This window comes from Bos grunniens, chromosome 9 (assembly GCF_055505025.1).
Source record: "Bos grunniens cultivar Pamir isolate PY7600 chromosome 9, Bosgru_T2T1.0, whole genome shotgun sequence".
Classification (NCBI taxonomy): Eukaryota; Metazoa; Chordata; class Mammalia; order Artiodactyla; family Bovidae; genus Bos; species Bos grunniens.
Window position 1 is genome coordinate 103,416,323 of NC_141173.1, and position 22,781 is coordinate 103,439,103.

Below are 22,781 nucleotides of genomic sequence, written 5' to 3' on the forward strand. Positions count from 1 at the left end.
AGGGAGCGCAGAAATAGGAACGGAGATCTGGTGGTTTCCGGGTCAGCATTGGTGCTTCCGTCTGCGAGGACACAGGGTGCTGGGCCGGCCTCCCTCGGCCCTGGCGCTGGTCACCCTCCGCCAGGCTGGGTTGGATCAGGGTAACAGAAGGGCAGGCTGGATGCGTTGGCCCCAACAGGCCCCGCCCCTCCGCCCAGACACGCCCCCTTCCCAGGCAGCACCGCCCCCAACAGGTCCCGCCCCGGGACCCGCCCTTCGGCAGACAGCACCGCCCCCAACAGGCCACCCCCCCCCCCCCCGAGCCCCGCCCCTTTGCCCAGACTCGCCCCCTCCAAGGCAGCCCGGCCCCCAGCATGTCCCGCTCCGGGCCCCGCCCCTCGGCAGAGAGCACCGCCCCCAACAGGCCCCCTCCCCGAGCCCCGCCCCTTTGCCCATACACGCCCCCTCCAAGGCAGCCCCGCCCCCAGGGCCGCAGCGCCCTGTGCCGGCGGCCCCACTCCACGTGCTGGGGCGGAAGCTCTAAAGAGGGCTTTCCTCCTCTCTGCTCCGTGTCCACTCATCACGTGTGCCTGCGTTCGTGTGCACACGCGGGCACGCCTAGGGGTGTGTGTGGGTCCTGGCCCCAACCTGACACTCAGCTCTGCGCGACAGCAAAGCAGTTCATCCGGCTGGGCTCTCGCTCCCACAAGCTCCTTTAAAGGAAAAAAGATCATCGTGGACCCCGGATCAGGGCAGATGTGGCCTCGTGTTCTACCACGAGGACCGTCCTGGTGTGACCTCAGGAATTCGCAGAGAAGCGGGGCTGCGCCCCCACCTGAGGGCTCCGGGTGCCCCGCCTCACCGTCCTCACCGCCTGCTCGTGTGGCCACAGCATGGGTGTCCTTGGGAGCCCTGTTTGCAGGAGCCCAGCCGGGCGTGTGGGCACCCCTTGTTCCCAGGACTGACGGGCAGCCCCGGAGGTCCAGTCCCACCACAGCGGACCCTGGTGCTGACCACGCTGCGCACTGGGAGGGCTGCCCCCGTGTGCCACCTCCCTGGGCTGCAGCTGACCTCCTGGGTGACCCCCGCCTAGGGGAGAGGCTGCCCTGACTGGCCCAGGTCATCCTGCTGGCCAGCTCCTTGAGCAACCCCACACCACAGGTGAGGGTGGGTTTCTTGTCACACTTCTTCAAAAAAGGAAATAGGTCAATGTAAGCTCCAATGGCGAGGGCTGGCCTTCCTGCCAAGCTCCTTCCGCCACACAGAGTTGGTTCCTCACAGGGTGAAGCCCAGGAACCTTCATCAGGGCAACTGGGCACCAGTGTGGCCGCGCCTCCCTGCCCACCCAGCACGGGCCGTCCAGGTGCAGACACGGGCCAGCATTCAGCTCTTTATTTGTGCCCGGTGTGTGCACAAACAAGATTGCTTTCACAGAAAGGACCCAGAGGCCCAGTTAAGACTGGGCTGTACCCTCTGCCCCCTGGGCTCAGGTTCCATCCTGAACTGGGGGGATGGTGCCATCTGGAGCACAGCGCTTGGAACCACACAGGTCAGTGCAACCAAAGAGGGCAGAGGGCTGCAAGGGGGAAGGCCGGAGGACCTGTGGTGGGTTAAGCCACACCGCCCGCACCCAGGTGCCTGTCACCTGCCTCAGGCTGGCATTGCCCGTGGAGTCCCACCCCCCAGAGCGGCCCCCCAGAGCCTCTGGAAGGGAGGCAGGGGCCCATCTGGGGTGAGGAGGCAGGTGAGACGTGCACCAGAACGTCTGGGAAGACAGAACGCCAGCACGAGGCGGGTCCCTGCCCCAGCTGGGCCCAGCCCAGCCCCTCTGCACTGGCCTTCAGGTGGACGGCTTCAAGAAGGGCCCACACATGCAGGGCCCTCTGGGTGGGATGGCAGGGGCTGTATCTCAGCCCGGGGGCGGCCGCCCTGACTCTGACGGGAGACAGCACACCTGCAGCCCGCCTTCCCGGCGCCCCTCACCCGGCGGGCCCAACCCCAAGCAGGACGCTGGGCCTCACCTGCCTCTCAGACACCCACAGTGCAGCCTCCAATGAGGATCAAAGTCTCTCAGCGTGCTTTTCCAGAAATCCCTGTGAAACTCCACTCAGCCGTTCAGCCGCCAGTGATGCCAAGCGAAGAGGTGGTGAAGCTCAGGGGAAGGTCTCGCTCCATCTCCCCCAACCTCCGGCCTGGCCTCCTGATGCGGGGAGGGGGCGGTGGCCACAAACGGCCCAGGGGTGGTGGTGACCGGGGCTGACCTGACCAGAGGCCGGGGCTGCCTGACATCTAGATGGCCTGGGGCCGGACGGACACTGGGGCTGGAGGTGAGGGGGGGGTTGGCTCCTTCAGAGCCTGACTTGTGACGCGAAAGGAGGACACTCAAGGCTCCCTTCTGGAACATTCCTTCCGTGCCTTCAGAGGGGACCGTGGTCGAGCCTGTCCCTCCCACTTCCCGTCGCCAGATTCACAAGCTCCCGGACCAGTGTCCACACAGCCCTGCGGTTCCAGGCCCAGTGCCTCCTGTGTACACACGGCAGACAGGGTGGGGTCCGCTGGGGGTCTGGGCCTACGTAGCTGGGCCCACACCTCCCCCAGGGGCCTCTGTCCAGCGGGCCCAGGACTGTGAGTGGCAGGCGCTGCAGACAGGGTGGGCTGGGGAGCCTGTGGCCAGTGCAGCGACCACGACAGTGACCCTGAGCTCCAGGCTCCTGGGAAGCTTGCTAAGACCCCTTCCCTGCAGGTTGGAGTCAGCACACACCCCACTGAGCAGGGACCAGACCCCCAAGCTTTGGCTTCTGCCTCCTGGAGGCGGATGGAAGGAGCTCAGACTGGCCATGGTCCCCACAGCAGGGCAGGTGAGGCCTGCTGGGCACCTCCAGGCCTGGCAGTCAGAGGTGGCCCACACCTCTGCAGGAGAAGGGGGCAGCGCCAGAGGCCGCATTCAGTGTGGCCAGGGAGGTGGGGGCCTCGGGGTGGCGGCTCGGATGGACAGAGGGACTGAGCCGGGGGGTGGGTGGAGCCCTGAGTGGATAGAGCCGCGCTGCAGGGACAGAGCCCCAGGCAGGTAGAGCGGGTGGCGTGGACTGAGCCCCGCGGTGGTGAAGCAGCCCCTGGAGGCGTCTACACCACAAACTCCTCCGGGAGCTGGTCCTTCTGGAGCCGGCTGGGGGACAGGGAGTTCACGGACCCCCTCGGCCCGGAGTCCAGCGCTCGGCCGAGGGCACGGCTGCGGGGTGCTGGGCGCGGGGCGGGCTCAGGGCGCGTGTGGCCCAGGCTTCGGCTGTGCTGGTCTGCGTGTCCAGCTGCCGCCTTGGCCTCCAGGACCTGCAGGCAGAGACCACGAGGCTGTCCCGTAGCTGCCCTGTCGCGGCCCGGATCCCTTCCACTTCCCCGCCCCCTTAACTCACACGTACACCCAGGAAGACCCCCATACTCCAGGCCAAGCTCTCAGTCCCCCACCTGCCTCGCCCCCAAAGCCTCACCCGCCCTCCACTGCCCACCAAGTCTCCCGTAGGCCCTCTGGGGGGCCCCTGGCCTGACTGGAGAGCAGGGAGAGAGCCAGCTGCCTGGCCCACGGCGGGACCGACCTGGTGCAGGGTGGCCTCTGCGCTCGGGGCCCTCATGCTGACCAGCGTGACCTGCACCACGGCCAGCGGCTGCTGCGGGGAGGCTGCGGGGGCAAGGGGGTGTGAACAGGGCCTGGGGACACCCCCCTGCTCCCGGCAGAGGGGGGCCTCCCCCAGGACCCACCTCGGAGACCAGACTGGGCACGTCTGTGGCTCACACACCGCCCACCCCCAGGCCTGGGGTTGCAGAGCGGCAGTCTGTGACCTCGGACCCCTCCTGCAGGTCACCTGCAACCCCAAAGACTATCACACGTGTTCCCCATGCGAGGGGTCAGAGCACCTTTAGGAAACGATGGTTTCTGTGGGCGACCTGGGCTCCTCCCCTCAGATGGTTCCCCAGGAGCCCCCCCCACCCCCATGCCCGCCTGCCAGTTCCCGCTGCCCATCCTTCCACACTGGCTGCTGAGGTTGTCCAAGCTCTGACATCCAGGAAGATGCCACGTTACTATTACTAACATTACTGCTCACGCTGGGTCACAGACCACACGCTCGGACAACACCTCAGGGATGGGGCCAGTCTGTCCTTTACCGGAGGACCAGACCCTCAGAAGGTGAAGTGGACAGGGCGGCTTGACGCAAACCCACTGTGTGACCCTGGGTGTGACACTGAGTGATCACTGGGTGATCCTGAATGATGCTGGGTGACCCTAGGGACCTGAGTGACTCTGGGTGGCCTTGGGTGGTGCTGGGTGCCCTGCCTAACCTTGGGTGACTCTAGGTGGACCCGGGTGGCGGGGCCCTTGCACTCATCACGTCCACTCTCCAAGGTGCTACAGACACCCAGGGACTGGCAGAGTCTGTGTAACCTTCCTGGGGTGACCCCTTCAGGGCCCCCCACTCCCAGACCTACTGGGGAAGCATCTCTGAGGACCAGGACCATGCTAAGCTGGGTGGGCTGTTGGTCCCGGGACTCCCACAAGTGGCGGAGTATGATCAGTGGCCTCCCCTCACGTGACTTCTGCTAACCCTGGGGGCAGCAAGAGAGAAAGCTGGTGGAACGCCTTCCCGCGGTGGGGTCTTTAACAAGGGGTGATGGCCGGGCCCGGCTCCCTACAAGGGACCGGCTGCAGGGGGGCAGGGGCCGCCACCTGCCATGGTTGCAGGGAGCCCCAGTCCTCCCTGCCCCTCCCCGTCCGCCCCCTGGTGCAGGGACTCCCATGTGACCGAGTGCCCAGGAACCAGGGTCACGCACACCCTGGCCTCCAGTGGTGCCCACAGCGGTGGTTCAGCCCGGGTCTAGCCAGGTGGCAGGCTCCGCTTCCCCTGGCCCCGGGGGGACCCCGCGCGCCCACCTCTGCCGCCGCAGCCAGGGCTGCTCCGGCTGGTGCTTGGGCTGCAGGGGGGCTCCTCTGTGGGGAGCGCCGCGACCGCCTCGGGCTCGTCCACCGACATCTCCCCGGGCTCCTTGGGCCCCGCCCGCTGGGGGTGGACCTCGAAGGCCGGTGCGTGGGAGCTGCAGCAGCTGCCGGCCGAGAGGAGCGAGCAGAGACTCGGGGGACGTTGGTCTGGCCCTGCGTGGTCCCCGCTGCCGGCCGGCTCCGGGTCCTGGTTGCCGTCCCGCGCGTCGCTGACGTAGGACTCCCGGTAGCACGGCTTCTCTGTGCGGGGAGGGGCAGCGGCCGTGAGAACAGCGCGGGAAGCCCTGGGGTCCAGCCCGCCGCCAGGCCCTGCGAGCCAAGGCCTCCCGGAGGTGTGGTGGGGGGGAGGGAAGTGCCACCCGAGAGCAGGGCCCCCGTGTCCGCCGTCATCGCCCGCAACCCAGGCGGAAGCTGTCACCCGGCCTCGTCGTCTCTGCCCCAGGGCTCTCGCGTCTCAGCCTGAGCGCACGCACAGGCGCACCGCGCATGCTCGCGCGCAGGGCCTGCAGGCGGGGCGGGGATGGCACCCACCTTCCGCCTCCTCGAGCAGCTGCAGCTGCTGGCGCGCCTGCTGCAGGCCCAGGTGCAGCTGGTGGCTGGTACGGAGCAGGCGCAGCAGGTGGCGGGAGCGCCAGGCGCAGCCCGTGTGGTACACAAGCCTCCGGGCCGCGGGCTGCCCGTGTGGCCAGAGCTCGAACCTCTTGCCCTGAGCAGACAGGAGTCCGGGCTGTGACTTCACGAGGAAACCAGGCGGCGGCATCGCCAGGCCTGGTGCTGGGAGGCTCCCTCCCAGTCTCTGTCTCGCTCCGTTTTCGCCTGGAGCAGGGTGGGGGGCTGAGAGCAACTGTAGCGTGAGGCCATTTGCTCTGGGCTGGGGGAGTCTGGACCCCTGGGCCCACGGCATGTGGGGCGCCTGAGGCCTGAGAAGGAGCCGATGGCCCGCCGGCCCCCAGTGCCCACCCTACGCCCCCGCCGGGTGCAGGCCCAGCAGTGAGGTCTAGAAGTGGAACCCGTGGTACAGGGTTTCCATGGCCCCTTGCTGACTCCTTTATTGTCCCCACCCAGGAGGCAGAAGTTCTCCTGGTGACAAGAACCGGGCAGCTGGCCCCTCAGGAGGGCGCTTCCAGGGCGGGTGCTGTCTACAAGGCCTGACCACCCCCCGCCCCCAACGCAGACCTCAGGCTGGGCCTGCACTCGTGGGTGATGACGTGCCCGGTCAATGCCCTTTAGGACAAGCGTCTGCCAGGCTCCCCTGGGGGCAGAGGCCCACCCCCTAACCTTAACCCTTGGACACGCACCAGAAAGGCCAGCTTCTCAACGTGGGGCCAGGGGAAGTCGTAGAGCAGTTGTGGGGTGCGGTTCACCTCCTGCAAGACAGCAGAGTCGGCCGCGTCCACAGTCAGCCGGGGGAGGGGCAAGGCCAGCGCTTGGGGTGGGGCCGGGGGAGGGGCCCCTGCAGTCACCTGGAAGACCTGCAGCCCTCTGAGCGTCAGGCCCAGGACGACGGTGGGTCGGTCCTCCTTCTTATCCTAAAGGTACACAGATGTCAGTGAGGTCGAGGCCCGCGGACCTCCCCACAGATCCTCACTGGTGGATCGGGGAGTCTGCGGGCTGAGTTGGGGTCCCCAGGCCTCCTCCCGCTTCCCCTCTGGCCTTGGGTCATGGTCCTGGGATGGCTGTGGGGACACTGCCCCCCCTCCCCCGTCCTGGTGGGCCCCGGTGGCTCGGCCTGTCCTGGCCCTGGGGAGGCGTGCCCCCCCATCCGGCAGGGACCTTGTAGAGCCTGAAGAAGTGCACGGGGACGTCCTCCAGCCGGCAAGCCTCCCGGATGAAGCGCAGCTCGGCCTCCCGGGGGCTCAGGCCGCGCTGCTCGCGGTGCAGGGCGGGTGCGTGTCTGAGGACATAGGCGCTGCCCCTCTTGGCGATGAGCTGTGGGGAGACCGCAGCCTGGTCCAGCCTGCGCCCGCCCCTCTCCGATGAACCGCCTTGGCCCCCGGTGGACTCTGCCCCCCTGGACTCCTCCCGCTCCCCGCCCCACCCCGCCCCCCGTGGATACCCCGCCCCCAGTGGATACCCTCACCTACGTGGACTCCACCCCCAGCCCCCCCCGCGGTGGACTCCCCCCTCGCCCCTCGCCCCCGTGATCCTCCCACCCCCGCCTCCGTGGACGCTGCCCCCCCACCCCTGTGGACTCCCTGCCCCCGGTGGACCCCGCCCCCCATGGGCTCCGCCCCGCTGTGGACCCCCAACCTCCCCCGCCCCCAGTGGACTCTCCCGCCTCCGTGAACTTTCCCCGGACCCGACCCCCACCCGCTCCCCTGCCCTTCACCCCCACTCCCCCCCTCCCGTGGACCCCCGCCCCCGGGAGGGAGAGAGACCCTCACCCACTGCGGGAAGTAGGCCTGCGGCTGGAAGTAGCGGCCGGCGTGCGCTAACCGGCGGTGGTTGCCCAGGTCGGCCTGCAGCCCGTAGGCGGCCAGCAGGAAGTAGGCCTCCTCGCGGTGGGCGCACTGCGAGCGCAGCACGCGCTCCTTCAGCTGGAGGTAGTACAGGTGCCGGGCCGCGCGGTCCCTGCGGGCGGGCGGGCGGGCTCAGGGGCCACCCCTGCGTCCCTCGGCCTCCTGGACCCCGACCGGTCACCCCGGGCCCTCGGGGCCTGGCGGCGGGGCAGGCACAGGTGGACGTGCGGCTCCTGAGACTCCGGGTGAGCAGGGCCCAGGGACCGGCCTGCAGATGGGTTTGCAGCCGCCCACGCCCCAGGGTGGGCCCCTTTTCTCTGCTCACTCCCCGCACCGCAGGGGGCAGGGCACCCAGGGCCAAGTCCACTTCTAACACCACTGGCGTGACTGGCCCCATGGCACAGGGCCGCCCTCCCTCCCCCCACCTGCCTGATCGCACCCTCTCTTCCAGAACCTCGCACACCTGGGCAGGCTCGTGGGGGCCCAGCTCACACGCTGGGGGGTGGTTCCTGGACCCAGGCCCTGCTCACCCCCAGGCCTAGGCCCAGGTTCCAGGGCCCCTGTTACCCCACACAGGCTCCAGGGGGTTCTCTCAGGAACCCAGCCCAGGAGCTCAGGAGGAGCCTGCAGTGTGCCCACCCGGGGGGGCACCGGCAGGAGAGCAGCCCCCTACTTGTGCAGGAACCCTCCGACCCTGCCCCACCCCCTGGGGAAAAGCCTAAGCCCAGGGCATAAAGACATGTGCGCTTGAAATGCGCTCGTTTGTACCCTGGTCCTCACACGCATCTGATTGGAAACGCCGGCTGCCCCCCACCCTCCCCTCCAGCCTCAGCGGCCGCGGCCTGACACCTCATCACCTTCCAGGACGGCATGAGAACAGCGAGCTTCTACCTGATAAGCCTTCCGTTTTCCACGTAGTACTGCACCCCGAGGAAGGCCACGAAGGGGGCGCCCGGCCTGCCGCGGCCCTGGGGCTGGAAGCGTGGAGCGCAGGCCGCAGTGAGGCCTTGGGGTGGGGGCTGACCGCCGGCTGGAGCGCCGGACGGAGCCACCACCCCCACCCCCGCAGACCAGCCCGAGCCCACGTGCGTCCTGCGGGCTGCTCGTGGCTTTATGTCACGTTGGTAGAAGGGAAAGCAAGTGTCCAGAACAGTCGGGGCACTCGCCTGCACCCTCAGGGCTAACTCCATGCCACGACCCAGGGGACGGGCCACTCGAGGGCCAGCAGCCCCGGAGCTGACTTACTCCACGTGTCTCTCTTTTCCAGTCCTTGGAGAAGTATTTGCTGAGCTTCTGCTCCAGATCCATGAAGACATGCTCGTTGTCTACGAAGAGAGGCGGGGCCTGGGCAGACCGTGCTGGGACTGTGTGAGTGTGTGCGTGCACATGAGTGCCACCATGAGTGTGCCTGTGTGCACCAGTGTAAGAATGTGTAAACACGTGTGAGTGTGTGCATGCGAGTATGTGCATATAAGTATAATGCAAGTGTGTGAGTGGTGCATGGGTATGAATGTAGAAGCATGTAAGCGTGAGATGGTGTGCATGAGTGTGATCGTGTGTGCATGTGGATACTTGAGTATGTGTGTGACTATGTGTGCAAGTGTGCGTGTGACTGCCTGTGTGAGCACGTGTGTGCTCTGATGCAGTGAGGAGGAATCCCCCCATGCCCCTGGAGCACGGCACGGCGGGCACCAGGCAGAGGCCGGGGATCGTCTGCCCCGAGCGCCCGCCACCCCTGCCCTGGGAACGGGCCGGGGTCCCGGGGTCGCTGGGCGGTGCTTGCTTACTTCTGACCACGCTGAGGCCGAAGAAGTGGGCTTCCCTGATGCCGGTCTGGTCGCACACCTGCTGAAGGAGCTCATGCCCGGTGGCCTGCACCTGTGGGAGGGGCAGGAGGCCCTCAGGGCGCAGAGCAGGGCAGCCCTGGGAGGGCGGGGGTGCAAGGAGGGGCTCCACCACCGAGCAGAGCTGGTGCGCAGGGGCCTGGCTCAGGGGCTTCCCACCCAGCGGGGTCAGCGCTCAGGGTCCCCGGAGGCTCCCGGGCTGACAACCAGGTGTCCCTGCATGCAGTGGGCCTCCTGTGAAAGATGGAGGGGGTGCCCAACCCCAGAGAGAGCCTGCCCCCTCCAGGGACAGAGGCTGGGTGCCCCCATGCCTCCTGACCCCAGAGAGAGCCCGTCTCCTCCAGGGACAGAGGCTGGGTGCCCCCGACACCTCCCGACCCCAGAGAGAGCCCGTCTCCTCCAGGGATGGAGGCTGGGTGCCCCCACGCCTCCCCACCCTAAGCCAACGTCGCTAGGCCACTCCTGGGCACCCCTGAAAGGAGCCTCTGGTGTGGGGGGGTGGTCTGTGGCTCCCCCCGCCGCACTCCCGCCACAGGCACCTCCTGCTGGCCTCCAGGCCCAGGCTGAGCCCCCAGCCCTGCCACCTCCCCACCCCTCCCAGCTCCGCGCGGCCCGTCCTGGGTATGTGTCCACCCTGCACCGTCAGAACCCAAGTGGCCCTTCACCCGCGTGTGCCCAGAGGAGGGCGTGCGCTCGCTCGCTCTGCTTTCCGTTGTCCAAAAATCCTTCAGTCCAAAAACACTTTAGTCCGCCTAAAAAGCCCATTATACCAAACATCCCACAGGTTTAAATTTCCAGTGGTCTCACGAATGTCAGCGTTTTCCTGCTTTGTTGGTTGGACAGAGCTCAAGGCCTCGACTTCGGGGCACCCAGGTGCTGTCCCCGTGGCCAACATGTCTCCTGGGTGCCTCTGGGCCTCCGTCTGCGTTTCCCGGGCTGGTGGTTGGGCCCGACGGATGGAAGCTACCTTGTGGCGCTGAGTCTGTGCGTGGGAGGCTGGCTGTGGAGGCCGCAGGTCAGGGACCCGTTCACCCTAGGGCGGCCGTGGGGCTGGAGTGCAGTGGCCCTGCGTGCTGAGCGTGGGGCCTGGCCCGGGGTGTCCGAGGATGCTGCTGCAGGCTTCCTGGGGAGGCCGTGGCTCCTGGGACGTCGGGAAGCTCTGTCATCGGGGCACCCACACCGTCTTCAGAGGGGCGTCCCGCCTCTTAGTGGTCAGTTCCTGGGGGCCTGGCCTTGCCACTGTCCATCTGACTTGTTGAGGGTCGGTCCCTCGGCCTGCCAGGATGGTGATTCACCATCTGGGTCTTCCCAGCCATTGTCTCCTGACGCTCGGTGTGAAGCCGCAGTGCAGGTAAACACGGGGTCCGCCCGTGCGCTCAGCCCGGCGTGCACGTGCCTGGAACTAAGCTGGCCCCAGGTTGCAGGCCCGGGCGGGGAGCCTGTGGGGCTCGCCACAGCCGAGCTCCGTGTCTGCATTGTCGGGCTCACCTTCCTTCTAGACATGCGTCCTCCAGGGAACCTGCCCCCGAGGGTCCCTGTGGAGCCAGGCTCACATGGGCGGGGCCACACCTAGCACCTCCCTCCCCTCCTCCCCCAGGTCCTCCTGCTGCCTCCTCCCCACGGTCTGCAGCAGCTCTAAGGACACAGTGAACCCTTACTCCTTGGAAGGAAAGTTACAACCAACCTAGATAGCATATTCAAAAGCAGAGACGTTACTTTGCCAACAAAGGTCCGTCTAGTCAAGGCTATGGTTTTTCCAGTGGTCACGTATGGATGTAAGAGTTGGACTGTGAAGAAAGCTGAGCGCTGAAGAACTGATGCTTTTGAACTGTGGTGTTGGAGAAGACTCTTGAGAGTCTCTTGGCCTGCAAGGATATCTAACCAGTCCATCCTAAAGATCAGTCCTGGGTGTTCATTGGAAGGACTGATGCTAAAGCTGAAACTCCAGTACTTTGGCCACCTCATGTGAAGAGTTGACTCATTGGAAAAGACTCTGATGCTGGCAGGGATTGGGGGCAGGAGGAGAAGGGGACGACGGAGGATGAGATGGCTGGATGGCATCACGGACTCGATGGACGTGAGTCTCAGTGAACTCCGGGAGTTGGTGATGGACAGGGAGGCCTGGCGTGCTGCGATTCATGGGGTCGCAAAGAGTCGGACACGACTGAGCGACTGAACACCACCAACACCAAAAACCCTTCCCTGAGGACTAGCCTTCAGGGAGCAGCCAGCTCCCCAGACACGTCTCTGTGCCTCTAAAGTTGACTAAGACAGGCCGGGCCGGCGAGGGGAGCAGCGAGGAAAGAGAGACAGAGTCCATGGATGGGGCCCGAACACCCGTGCCAGCTGAGCTCACGAGACAGACGCGTCCCTGTGGACGGCAGCTTCCTGCACCCCCGTCCCCCATGCCCCCTCCACCCCGCGTTCCCAGGAAGGAGGTACAGAAGCAGGAGCTTCCTCCTCACGGTCAGGGATGGCCATCAGAATCAATCCCTTCATTGGCCAGGTGAGGGCTGCCCCTTCCCTCCCCAGCAGCCCACCGCAGCGGGGCCCCGCCCCGCTTCCCGCCCTGCCCTGTGGGCAGGGGCAGCCAGGCCTGCACCAGCCAGCTCGCACACAGGCTCCGGGACAGGGCTGGGCTCCCAGCTGGGCTCCCAGTTCCCCCCAACCCTGGGCCTCAGTTTCCCCACCTGGGAAGTCACACCAGTGCTGGGGAGGGCCCCTGGGCTGCGTGTCGGGAGGGCGAAGGAAGCGGGCAGAGCCCGACACAGCAGGGCTCAGGTCAGTGCGGAAGGGGCTGCCCTGGGCCGGACGGTGAAGAGAGGACGGGTCAGAGGGGCCTGCAGCTCAGACCCCCGGGAGAGCGGCCGCCCCGAGGGCCACACGGGGCGCAGAAGAACCTGAAGGCAGCATCCAGGGCGAGTGGGAGACCCCGTCCCGATGGCAGCCACGACAAGGTCCCGGCTGGAACCGCCTGCCCGTCACTGACCCCCTAGCCGCCAAGCGCCGGAGGCCCCGGGGCGGCTCTGAGTCTGCCACGGCCACCTGCCCAGCGTGCCCCAGCTCAGACCAGTGTGCTCAGACCAGGCCCCACGCGCCCCGCACGCCAGCCGCTGCCCGGAGCGTCCTGTCAGGGCGCTGGGGGCGGGCTCCGGTCCCTCCTGTGTTCCAGGAGCCCCTTCCAGGGACAGCGGAGCGAGCAGGGTCCCGCCTGCATGCCCGGTGCTGGCCGCCCGCAGGGCTCCGAGGCCGCCTGCGGAGGGTCCCTGGGGCAGGCGGTGGGGAGGTGAGCTTGGTCCCCAGGGCTGTGCCGGTCCTCACAGACGACTCGTGACCCAGCGTCAGCGCACATCACCCCTGCCACGGGGACAGACAGCGGCTTCTCGGCCTGAGACGGCGGGGCCGTCTGCTGGGAGCCCACGGGCTGCTCGCTGCCTCAGAGCCTCCGCCCGGGGCCCGCGCCCGCTGTGCCCCCGTGCCTGCTGAGCGTTCATAAGTGGCAGCGCACACGGCTCCTGAGAGGACGGCCTGAGCCATGAGAGCCCCAGGACACCGTCCGATGGAGCCCTGCCCCACGCCCCCGGCCCAGCATGCAGGGGCTGCCCTTCGCAGGGAAGGCGGGGGCTCCAGGGTCCGAGCCTCGTGTCCACAGGAGGCCCGCACGGTGGGCATCGCTGAGGAGGGCGAGACTATGCGGAGGGGGGGCTGGGGGGGCTTCGTGTGAGAGCCCCTCCCTGAAGACTCGGGATGAGACTTCGGGGGAAGCCTGGCCACTAGGGACGCCGGGAGTGGACAGTGAAGGCTGGAGGGAGGAAGGACCCGGGCCCTGTGACGGCACCTGTTCTGAGAGTCAGGAGGCTCTGGGGTCTGGGGAGGACACCTGCTGTGTAAACGCGACTTCCCCCCTTCTTGGGAGGACTGACCGCGGTCTCCTCCCCCAGGCAGGACCTCACGGTCACTCACAGACAGGGCGGGAGGGGCCTGACTCTCATCGCCCAGGTCTCAGCCTGGTCCCCTGACCAGCTGTTGTGCTTATTCCAGACCTGTGACCCAGCTGCCTGCAGTCCACCCCAACCCCTCCAGGTCCCAGGATGAGGCTTCAGAAGGGATGGGACCCTCGGAACAAAATGAGCCCACTGGACGCTGGACACTGGGCACTGCAGGGGCACCAGGCAGGACGCTGGGCACCACAGAGGCAGACAGCAGGACGCGGGCACCGCAGGGGGAGAGGGCAGGACACGGGCACCGCAGGGGGAGAGGGCAGGATGCGGGCACCGCAGGGGGAGAGGGCAGGACGCGGGGCACCGCAGGAGGAGATGGCAGGATGCGGGCACCGCAGGGGGAGAGGGCAGGATGCGGAGCACCGCAGGGGGAGAGGGCAGGACACGGGCACCGCAGGGGGAGACGGCAGGACGCAGGGCACCGCAGGAGGAGACGGCAGGACGCTGGGCACCGCAGGGGGAGAGGGCAGGACACGGGCACCGCAGGGGGAGACGGCAGGACGCTGGGCACCGCAGGGGGAGAGGGCAGGATGCGGGCACCGCAGGGGGAGAGGGCAGGACGCGGGGCACTGCAGGGGGAGACGGCAGGACGCGGGCACCGCAGGGGGAGAGGGCAGCTCTCAGCCCCAGGACACAGCCTGACACGGGCTCCAGGCTGTGTTCCACCTCAGCCACAGCCAGGGGCTGCAGAGCGAGAGGGACACATGCCCCATGAAGGTGGCTCGAGCCAGAGTCCATTTCTCCGGGGTGTGGGGCGGCCAGTGGTGTAGGTCAAACCCATGCTGTCCCCAGGTAGAGCCCTGCCCTGCTCCCCTCCACGCTCACCCCTGGCCCCTGCTGACCTCAGGCCCTGCTCCCCTCCATGCTCACCCCCATGGCCCCCCATCCCCAGGCCCTGCTCCCCTCCACGCTCACCCCCGGCCCCTGCTGACCCCAGGCTGTGCTCCCCTCCACGCTCACCCTCACGGCCCCCCGTCCCCAGGCCCTGCTCCCCTCCACGCTCACCCCCACAGCCAGCCGCAGCTGCTCCCGCGTGGGCAGCAGCACCAAGACGTCCCGGAGCTCTGCTGTCATCCCTCTGGGTGCACACAGTTCTCGGGACCAGCGTCCTCCGTCTGTTTCTGTGGGGAGGACTCGTCAGGGCCAGGAAGCGGTGGCAGCCGGCGTGCCCCCAGAGGGATGGGGCTGCGTGTCCCCACGCACAGGGCCCTCTTCTGCCGTCTGGCTGCAGGCAGGGCGCCGCACCCAGACTCACCAGCTGCCAGCTTCCGGGGACGAGCGCCCTGTGAGCTTCTGGCTGGGAAAACACCAGCAATGGGGCCAGGCCAAGGTCCAGGCTCCTAAGTAGCTGCGATGCCTGGAATGCAAATAAACACAGAGGCTAGCTCCACCCTGCTCCCGCTGACCCCTCTCCCCGGCGGACCACCTCCTCCTCCAGGTCGAGGACTGGGCATGGCCCCATCGTGGCCGCAAGGCCCCCGACGTGGACCGCAGACCCAGGGCCACTGCGGGGAAGCCTGGAGGAGCTGGAGGGGCATCCCCGGGGCAGGTGCCCCAGGTCTCCATGGTTCCCCGCCTGCCCTCACACCTGGAGGGAGGTGAACCCAGAGGTAGCCAGGCCAGTCCCCAGACAAGGTCTCCCCGAAGACCGCCCTGGCCTTCAGGCCGGGATCACTGTCCCGTGCCGGCCGGAGACCCTGAAGAGTGGAGCTCCTGACCTCTCAGCTGCTGGGAGCGCAGGGAACGGGCGGGCCCACAGGTGGGTTCTGCCCCCGCCGCCGGCCAGCAAGCCGAGTGTCTGACCCCGGGTGAGCCTGGGGGCCCTGAGCTGCCCCTCTGAGTGGGGCTGGGAGAGGCTTCCAGGCCACAGACAGGAGGCCCCGGAGGGTGGCTGGCCGTTCCGGGGAACTTGGTTCCCTCTGTCCTTACGTCCCGCCCCCCAGGGCTTGGAAGGCATGGGCCGTGGGCGGGGAGATGCAAAGGCCTGGGCTCTGTCTGCCCCTCCCTGCCCACCCTGCCCCCGCCCACTGTGGGGGTCAAGGGAATCTGAACAGCCTGCTGCCCTGCCTTTTGTCTCCAGGGTCAATGCAGCCCTGCTCTCCTCCAAGATGTGTGTCCCTTTAACCTGCAACTTGAGGATGTCTCAGATGGCTGGAGAGCCGGAAAGCAGACGCTGCCCCCTGACCCTGCACGTTCGCCTGGGTGCCCGACTCACCGCCCGTGATGCCCTGTGAGCCACAGATGGTCCTGCCATGCGGAAGAACGGACACGGGCACGGCCCCGTTCCACGAGTGTCCGAGCGGCGGCAGCCACGCACCCGGACACACACGCACAGGAACCCGCGGGGGTGCAGGCAGGGGCGCAGAAGCGGGGCTTCCTCCAGGGAAGGCGCCGGGAATGGATGGCAGCCCCCACCGGGCAGCTAACGAGCACAGCACAGGGGCTCTGCCCCGGGTTCTGGATCCTGGTCCGCGTCCTCTACGACGAGATGGGCCTGCCAAGAGTGTTTCAGAAATAAAGCTTCCAAAACACAGGCCCATGAAGTACAGGTTTCACAAAACGACTCAGGAAAACCATTCAGCAGTAAGTAGGAGCAAAGGGCTGGTTTGTGGACAGATGTCAAAAAATCACGCCAACCGGAGAACACGATTTACACGAGTCCGCGACACGTGCACGAGGCCACAGCGGAGGCAGAGAGCAGGTCGGTGCTGCCTGGCTGGAGGCGGCCGCAGGCGGGGACGGGCCGCAGTCAGACGCGGGGGCACGGCACTCCATTGTTCATTTGAATGTATTTTTAACATGTAAATCATACCTCAATCATGCCATTAAAATACGCTATAAAATGGTAGAAAACCACAAAAAGTCCTTCCACAGGTGCACAGAATACAATGCGATCGTCTGCCAGGAAAGCCGCTTTAGCAGGCGTGTGTGCCTGTGTGTGCCCTGCGTGTGCGAGTGTGACAGAGTGAGCGTCTGTGTGCCCTGATGTGTGCCTGAGAGCGTGCGTGTGTGCACTGTGAGCGCGAGTGTGACTGTGTGTGCAAGCCCTGTGAGTGAGTGTGTGTGCAAGCCCTGTGTGTGAATGTGACAGTGTGTGTGTCGTGCGTGAGCGTGCCTGAAGCGTGTGTGTGCGTGCCCTCTGTCTGCGAGTGTGACAGTGTGTGTGTGAGACGAGTCAGCGCCGCCTGTGGCCAGCGCCTCACCTGCCCCTCAGGGAGCCGGTTCTGATGGTCGCAACGGCTTGCTTTATGGACAAGGAACCTGAGTCCGGAGGAGGAGCTGCTGGCTGAGTGGCCGTGACAGCCCCGCCCGCCCCCACCCCCCACCCCAGCCCAGCCACGTGCATTTGCCCCCCCGAGGGTCACCTGCCTGACCCACCCCGTGTCCAGTGAGCAGCTGGGTCCAGCCCCTGCTGCTGCTTAAGCTGCTACTTTTATTCCCACTTTTCCTGGAGGGGCAGTTGGCCAGAGGCAATGCGGCTTGCTGACTCTATCCGTGGGGAGCCTGAGGCAGAGAGGCCCCTGCTCCAGTGCCTCTGAGACCCCCACTGCAGACCTCGCTAGACTCAGGGACGTGCGCTAGCTCTCACCGCATGTCCAGGGCGGCTCTGAATTCCAAGCGGCAGACTCAGCCTGGTGGGAAGCACAGGGGTCTCACTGCTGCCGGATGCGGGGCGTGCAGAGTGCTGGGGCCTCCCCAATGTATCCCTGCTGGGAACTGAGGACCCCCAGCAGCCCCGACCTGGTGATGAGACACGGGCGGGATGCCCCGAGGGTGCCCAGGACTGTCTGCATTTGCAGCTGAGGAGAAGAGAAGAGCCGGCCGGAGGGAGGGAAGGGCAGGGACAGGGCGCTCTCCCCGCTGCCCGCGCCCGTATGCCTCCGGACCTCAGTGAGAACCCAGTGCCCCGGCGTGGGTGAGGGCAGAGCACCTGCCGTCCACTCGCTCGGCGCACAAGCCGCCTCTTGTTCTGCTGACCTCCGGCCCAGGCGCCACCGTGGGCCCTGCGGGGAGGAACGCGCTGGAATTCCTCACGTCTCAGCATCAGCGCTACTCACTGGGGGGCTGCTCCCCACCCCTGCAGGTGGAGGCGAGCCCTGGGCTCACCCCGCCACCCTTGCAGGGCACATCACAGGGCACCTCTGGGCGCAACTCTCAGGCTGAGATCCAGGGACACCACGGTGACAGGCATGGGCCCAGGGGACCCACGGAGCCAGAGACCCCATGACAGAGTACACGCTGGGGCGAGGGTCATGCCCATCACAGCGGCAGGGATGGCCCTGGACACGCCAGGGATGGCTGCCCATGATACGCCAGGGGCCTCTTCCCATGACACGCCAGGGGCCACTGCCCACGACACGCCAGGGGCCGCTGCCCACGACACGCCAGGGGCTGCTGCCCAAGACACCCGATGCTCTGCCACCCCAGTAACCCGCCCGGGCCTGCAGCTCCTCCGGGTCCCACCAGCCCTGTCCGGGAGCAGCCGCGAGCGAAGGGACCTGGGCCCAGGTGGACCCACTCCTGGACCCGCCCTGACTGGGCTGGGTGACAGAGCTGGGTCGAGGGCCCGTGATGGGGGCACGTGCCTTTTCCAGTCCACACAGCTCTCAGGAACGGGGGCCTGGAACCGAGGGCAGAGCAAACAGAGGGGCACAGGGTCAGCGGGGGCAGAGGTGACCTGAGAGGCAGCGCCCGGGTCAGAGCGTAGCTCTCCTGGCTGAGGGGGCAGGGCCCTAACAGGCGGGGCCCCTGAGGTCGGGTAGAGCTCACCCCACCAAGGGCCTGGGCCCACGTCTGGGATGGAGCCCCTGGGCGTGATCACTGCCCCCTGCTGCCCCCTCCCCACGGCCCCCCGCCCAGCCCCCCACCACTCAGCCTGGCAGTGCCGCTTCCAGAATGCGGTCCTGGGGGCCTGTCGGTCCTGGCCCCTCCCACGTCCTGGCCGCTGTCCCCTGAGCAGCACTTGCACACCCACCCCCACTTCCCGTCTCCCAGTTTCGCAGGAGCACGGCAGGCGGGGACCGGGGGTGGGGGGGCGCTGACGGGGGAAACAGGGTGGAGACCCCAAGCTCCACCCCCGAGGCTGAGAAAGGGGCGCGGGGGGCGGCGGGGCCAGGCGGCGGGGGGGCCAGGCTGCAGGGGGTCCCCGAGGCTCTCAGTTACTCCCCACCCATGTCAGCCCGACCCCCAAGGCTGAGAAAGGGGAGCTGGGGGTGCGGGGGCCAAGGCGGCAGGGGGCACACCGGGTGTGCTCAGGCCTGCGACCACTCCAGTCACCAGCGCCCATCACCCTCACCAGCCCCGTGAGGATGGCGGAGGACCCCTGGGATTGACCCCCGGGGCAATGCAGCCCGGGAGCAGGGAGGTGCCGAAAGGACATGAGTCAGCGGTCGTCCCCGAGCGGTGGCCGGGCCCACCCGCGGCTCCAGCTGCCCTTCAGCTGAGATAGCAGATTCTTAGAATTCCCTCTGGGAGCCTCCTCTCGGCTGACCCAGCCAGGACCGTGAACCTAGGATTTAGAGCCGCGATGACCCCACCCTCCCCACCCAGAGAAAAGGCCAGCTGTGTGCAGAGGGCAGTTTGCCCAACCGCACAGAGCTGGAGCTGGGGCGAGGCGCTTTGGGGGCAGGTCAGCCAGGCCCGTGGTCTGCGGGCGTCTGGCACACCCTCCGCTGCGGAAGCACGTGCCTTCTCCCGCGTTTAGTGAGGGTTAGCAGTAGTGTTAGTTGCTCAGTCGTGTCCGACTCTTTGCAACCCCACAGACTGTAGCCCGCCAGACTCCTGTCCATGGGATTCTCCAGGCAAGAATACCGGAGTGGGTTGCCATTCCCTTCTCCAGGGATCTTCCCGACCCAGGGACAGAAACCGGGTCTCTTGCATTAAACGCAGATTCTTTACCGTCTGAGCTACAGGGAAGGTCAGCGAAGATTAGCAAAGGCTTAGAGCTTCGAGTAGCGAGTTATCCAAACAGACGGCCGTGAGGCACCTGTGTCTGCCGGCTGGGCGCCTCTCTCCAGCTTGAGGCGCTGCCCAGCTCTCCAGAGTAAGCCCCTGCCCCCACTGGGGCCCCCTGCCCTCAGCATAGAGTGCCCTGGGTTTTGGCAAAAGGCTGCCAGGTGCCAGGGCCTCATGCTGGGGCCTTGTCTGGTCTCAGAGGCTGCACTGGGCACGGAGCTGGCGCTTGGCCGCTGGTTCAAAGCCAGACTGGCCGCCGGCAGCGAGAGAGTGGGGAGGGGTCCCTGGGTCCCCGAGGCCCCACAGGTCCTGGCCTAAGTGACCCGGTGGGTGTGGGGCAGAGGGGGAGGCAGGGAGGGGCGTGTCGTTTACTCTGTGCAGGGTGAACTGAAAGCAGACGGGCGTAGCATGATTTTTTGCTGGTTCTGAGCCCTCTGCACGCTGGAGGGCACTTCTCAGCAGTGCCCGGCAGGCGCGGCCCCTGCTCGCGGGTCCTGTGAGGCTGGGGGAGTCCCGCGTGGGCTGAGCAGAACCAAGGGCAGACCCGGCCACAGTGGGCCTGCTCATCTGAAAGCAGGATTCTGCCCTGAAACCGGTGCGAGGGTCTCGGCGAAGAAGGAAATTCTCGGGACACGTGGTGCCTGCCGGGGAGGAGATACGAGCAGCCCCACGCCTGGCGGGTCCTTCCTTCATTCTCTCAGGAGGCCTCTGCGGAGCCCGCAGGGCCATCCATTACTGGAAAACAAGACGAGCCCTTCCACCTGGGCACCCCGCCCTCCACCCAGGACAGCAGCCTTGGGGGTGGCCTGGGCGCCCCGCCCCTCCCGCGCCCCCCACCTGGGTGCCCCGCCCCTCCTGCGGCCACCCCTCCCCCCTGGCCTGGGCACCCCGTCCCTCCTGCCCTCGGCTCAGGACAGCAGCCTCAGGGCTCGCCTGGGGTCTTTCTCCCACCCCAAGTCCAGAGGGCAGCAAATGCTCAGGGCTTCACCTTCAGGCCATGCTCCCCTCACACCTCCCGGTCCACAGCCCCCTCACCTCCAGTGTGGACTTCGGGGGGGCTCCCAGATCCTCATCTCTCAGCTCCCCCCACCCCAGGACCCTCAACACCTCAGCCCTGAGTTCTTGCAGAAATGGGGCATATCACACACTCTAGCCGAGAAAGGCTCCCACCTCCCACCAGAGAGAAGCGGGGTCCTCGGCCTTTGAGCCCCTCCGAGGGCCGTCCCTGTCTGCTCTCTGCCCCTGGACCTCTGCGTGTGCCCCCCAGGACTCAAGGTCAAGGCCGTCTGGTCGCTTCCCGTGTCCCTTTCTTCCGGCTGAAGAGAAGCCCTGTCAGAGGCGGTGGACCGACGCGCTGGGCGTTGCACTTACGCCCCGAGGAGTACGTCACTGTAGACCCTGACCAGGATCCTTCCGAGTTTATGGTTTCTCGACTTTTACAAGGTGCCTCGGATTTCCTGGACTGACCCACGGTTTCCACTTGCTCGAGGTCACAGCAGGACACGAGAGACACGAATCACACGGACTCAGAGCCGCTTCGCAGACCCTCCATTCGTTGACCGCACGCGCTGGGAGCAGAGACCACGGAGTCATCTGGACCCGCCCTTGCGAGGAGCCTCTCGGAACGGCCGCCCGGGTGGACGCTCTTCCCGCGCTTTCTGCTTCTGCCCCAGGGAAGCCGAGTTCTGGTGCGGGCGGACCCCACAGACGGGCCCCTCTGTGGGCGGGTGGCGTGAAACGAGGCTGCCGTCCCTGCACCGTGTGCGGTGACCCCAGGGCCCCTCGTTCCGCGTGGGACCCTCGACACATCAGGTTGCCCCCCACTTGCTGGCAGGGACCTCCAGCGAGCTAGGTGACTTGTCCCCACTGGCCGGTGTGCCCGGAGGATGTGCCTGGACCCCACGGGGCAGGCCTGATTCTGTATGGAGCCCCAGGGGGGATTGGGGGGGTTAGCATCCCTGGGGGAAGGTGGGGGGGTCCCCAGGATGGGGAGGGGAGGGGAGTGGCTGTTGCCTTCAAGGTTCCCAGGCTTCCTGGAGGAACCCTGCCAGGCCTTCCAAAGCCCTGAGATAGACCCTGTAACACGTCCTTCCTTCCTGCCTTCCTTTATCAGCGATGGTGCTGCCGGGGATGGGGGCGCCCCAATGTGCTGAGGGCGTGTGCTGCCCCTGAGCCCTCTGCCCACACGGTGGACACCGGGGCTTCTATCCTGACATGCTTGTTCCAAAGCGAATGTGAGGGTCAGCCCAGGACACAGAGGCCCCCAGGCAGGGGAGGGCTCAGGGCCCAAGCTCCACGGAGCAGGAACCTCACCCCCACAGCGGGGTGACTGCTGGAGAAGCAGAGGTTTCCTACACTGGGGGACCCAAAGGCCTGCATGCCGCATGCTGTAGCTTCAGTTGTGTCCAGCTCTTTGTGACCCCGTGGACTGCAGCCCGCCAGGCTCCTCTGTCCGTGGGATTCTCCAGGCAGGAATCCTGGAGTGGGTTGCTGTGCCCTCTCCCAAAGGGTCTCCATTACCATTTATTTTGCATCTACCACGAGGACCTGCAAGGTTATGGGAGGGGCGCCCTCCCTTGAGTCCCAGCCTGGCCCTGCCTGGCGACCTCCAGGGCTGGGCCAGCCTGTCAGTCATGGCCCTTGGAAGAACACCGTTTATTCCATGATCCAGGTCACGCACATGCGTGTGGGCTGTCAGGGAGTGTGAGGCTTCCAGCGGGCCCCCCGTGGTGGAGGGCGTGACTGCTGGCTGACCACCGGTTGGACCCAGACCGTCCATACCCCTGTCTTCGGAACGCAGCCTCTGCCCACCGTTTGCGCACCGGGGACCATGTTAGGGAGGTGGCCTTGCAGCAACTCCACAGGGCTGAGACGGCCGGGAGGTGACCTCGACGGAGCCCTTTACGGCCTCTGTGTGGACCTGAGCTCGTGGGCTGCGGGCCGGTCCCGCCTGCTGCTGCCCACGGCGAGCGCGGCATCTGAGTCCCCCGCTTATCAAGTGAGCCTGCCGTCTGGGACTCTCCGAGCCCTCCGTGTACTGAGCCGGTCCAAGTCTCACCCAGCAAACTCCCGAGACTGCGAACCAACCAAGCAAAGCGTGGTCAGTGGTGGAGAGTGCTGCTCCCCTCATCGCTGTTCCCGATCTGTGGGCGTCCGCTGGGGGCAGCGGGAACCTCATCAGGGCCCAGTCACAAACGTTAGCTGGCCGCCCCGCGACCCCAGGGCCCAGCACCCTGCGACCCCAGGGCCCAGAACCCTGCAGGGGCCGACAGGGCTCAGGACCACGCCCGGCCGCGTGGCCGCGTGGCCCCTGTGTGTCCTCCCGGCAGGCCCACATGCCCGGCGCGGGGTGCTGCTGTGACGGGATTCTCAGATGTCGCGATCAGCTGGTCTTAGCTAAAGCCGATGACCCTCCACGGCGCAGGTGGGCTGCCCCCTAGGAGGTGAAGGCCGGGAAAGACCAGGCCCCTGGAGGGAGAGGACGCCCCTCCCCAGACGGCCTCCGACTTGGGCTGCAGCGCCAGCCGCCCGCCCCGTGGGGTCCAGACCTGCCAGC

General features: G+C 67.0%; 1 protein-coding gene across 3 annotated transcripts; it reads right to left on the minus strand.

The window, feature by feature from the left end:
* Window positions 1–1,356: 1,356 nt before the first annotated feature.
* Window positions 1,357–15,196, minus strand: FRMD1 (FERM domain containing 1). 3 transcript variants are annotated; one of them, XM_086316717.1, is made up of 14 exons: window positions 14,989–15,196; window positions 14,526–14,627; window positions 14,276–14,391; window positions 9,213–9,303; window positions 8,671–8,750; window positions 8,317–8,399; window positions 7,351–7,537; window positions 6,740–6,895; window positions 6,430–6,495; window positions 6,265–6,333; window positions 5,498–5,672; window positions 4,901–5,206; window positions 3,570–3,652; window positions 1,357–3,306 (listed from the first exon to the last, which is right to left on the minus strand). In XM_086316717.1, the coding sequence occupies exons 3-14, from the start codon at window positions 14,342–14,344 to the stop codon at window positions 3,103–3,105; spliced, it is 1,569 nt and encodes a 522-aa protein (XP_086172843.1). In that variant the 5' UTR covers window positions 14,345–14,391; window positions 14,526–14,627; window positions 14,989–15,196; the 3' UTR covers window positions 1,357–3,102. The 3 variants fall into 3 exon arrangements, with proteins under 3 accessions (XP_086172843.1, XP_086172845.1, XP_086172844.1); XM_086316719.1 differs by lacking the exons at window positions 3,570–3,652; window positions 14,989–15,196 and having other exon boundaries at window positions 14,526–14,629; XM_086316718.1 differs by lacking the exons at window positions 14,526–14,627; window positions 14,989–15,196 and having other exon boundaries at window positions 14,276–14,493.
* Window positions 15,197–22,781: the final 7,585 nt, after the last annotated feature.

Bases quoted from the DNA above. Each gene is read 5' to 3' on its own strand.
- FRMD1 (XM_086316717.1), bottom strand. From the start codon at position 14,344: ATGACAGCAGAGCTCCGGGACGTCTTGGTGCTGCTGCCCACGCGGGAG. The intron at 7,538-8,316 runs GTAGAAGCTCGC...GCCCGCCCGCAG, and splicing joins GAAAACGGAAGGCTTATCAG to GGACCGCGCGGCCCGGCACC. The intron at 6,496-6,739 runs GTCCCTGCCGGA...GTGTACCTTTAG, and splicing joins ACTTCTTCAGGCTCTACAAG to GATAAGAAGGAGGACCGACC.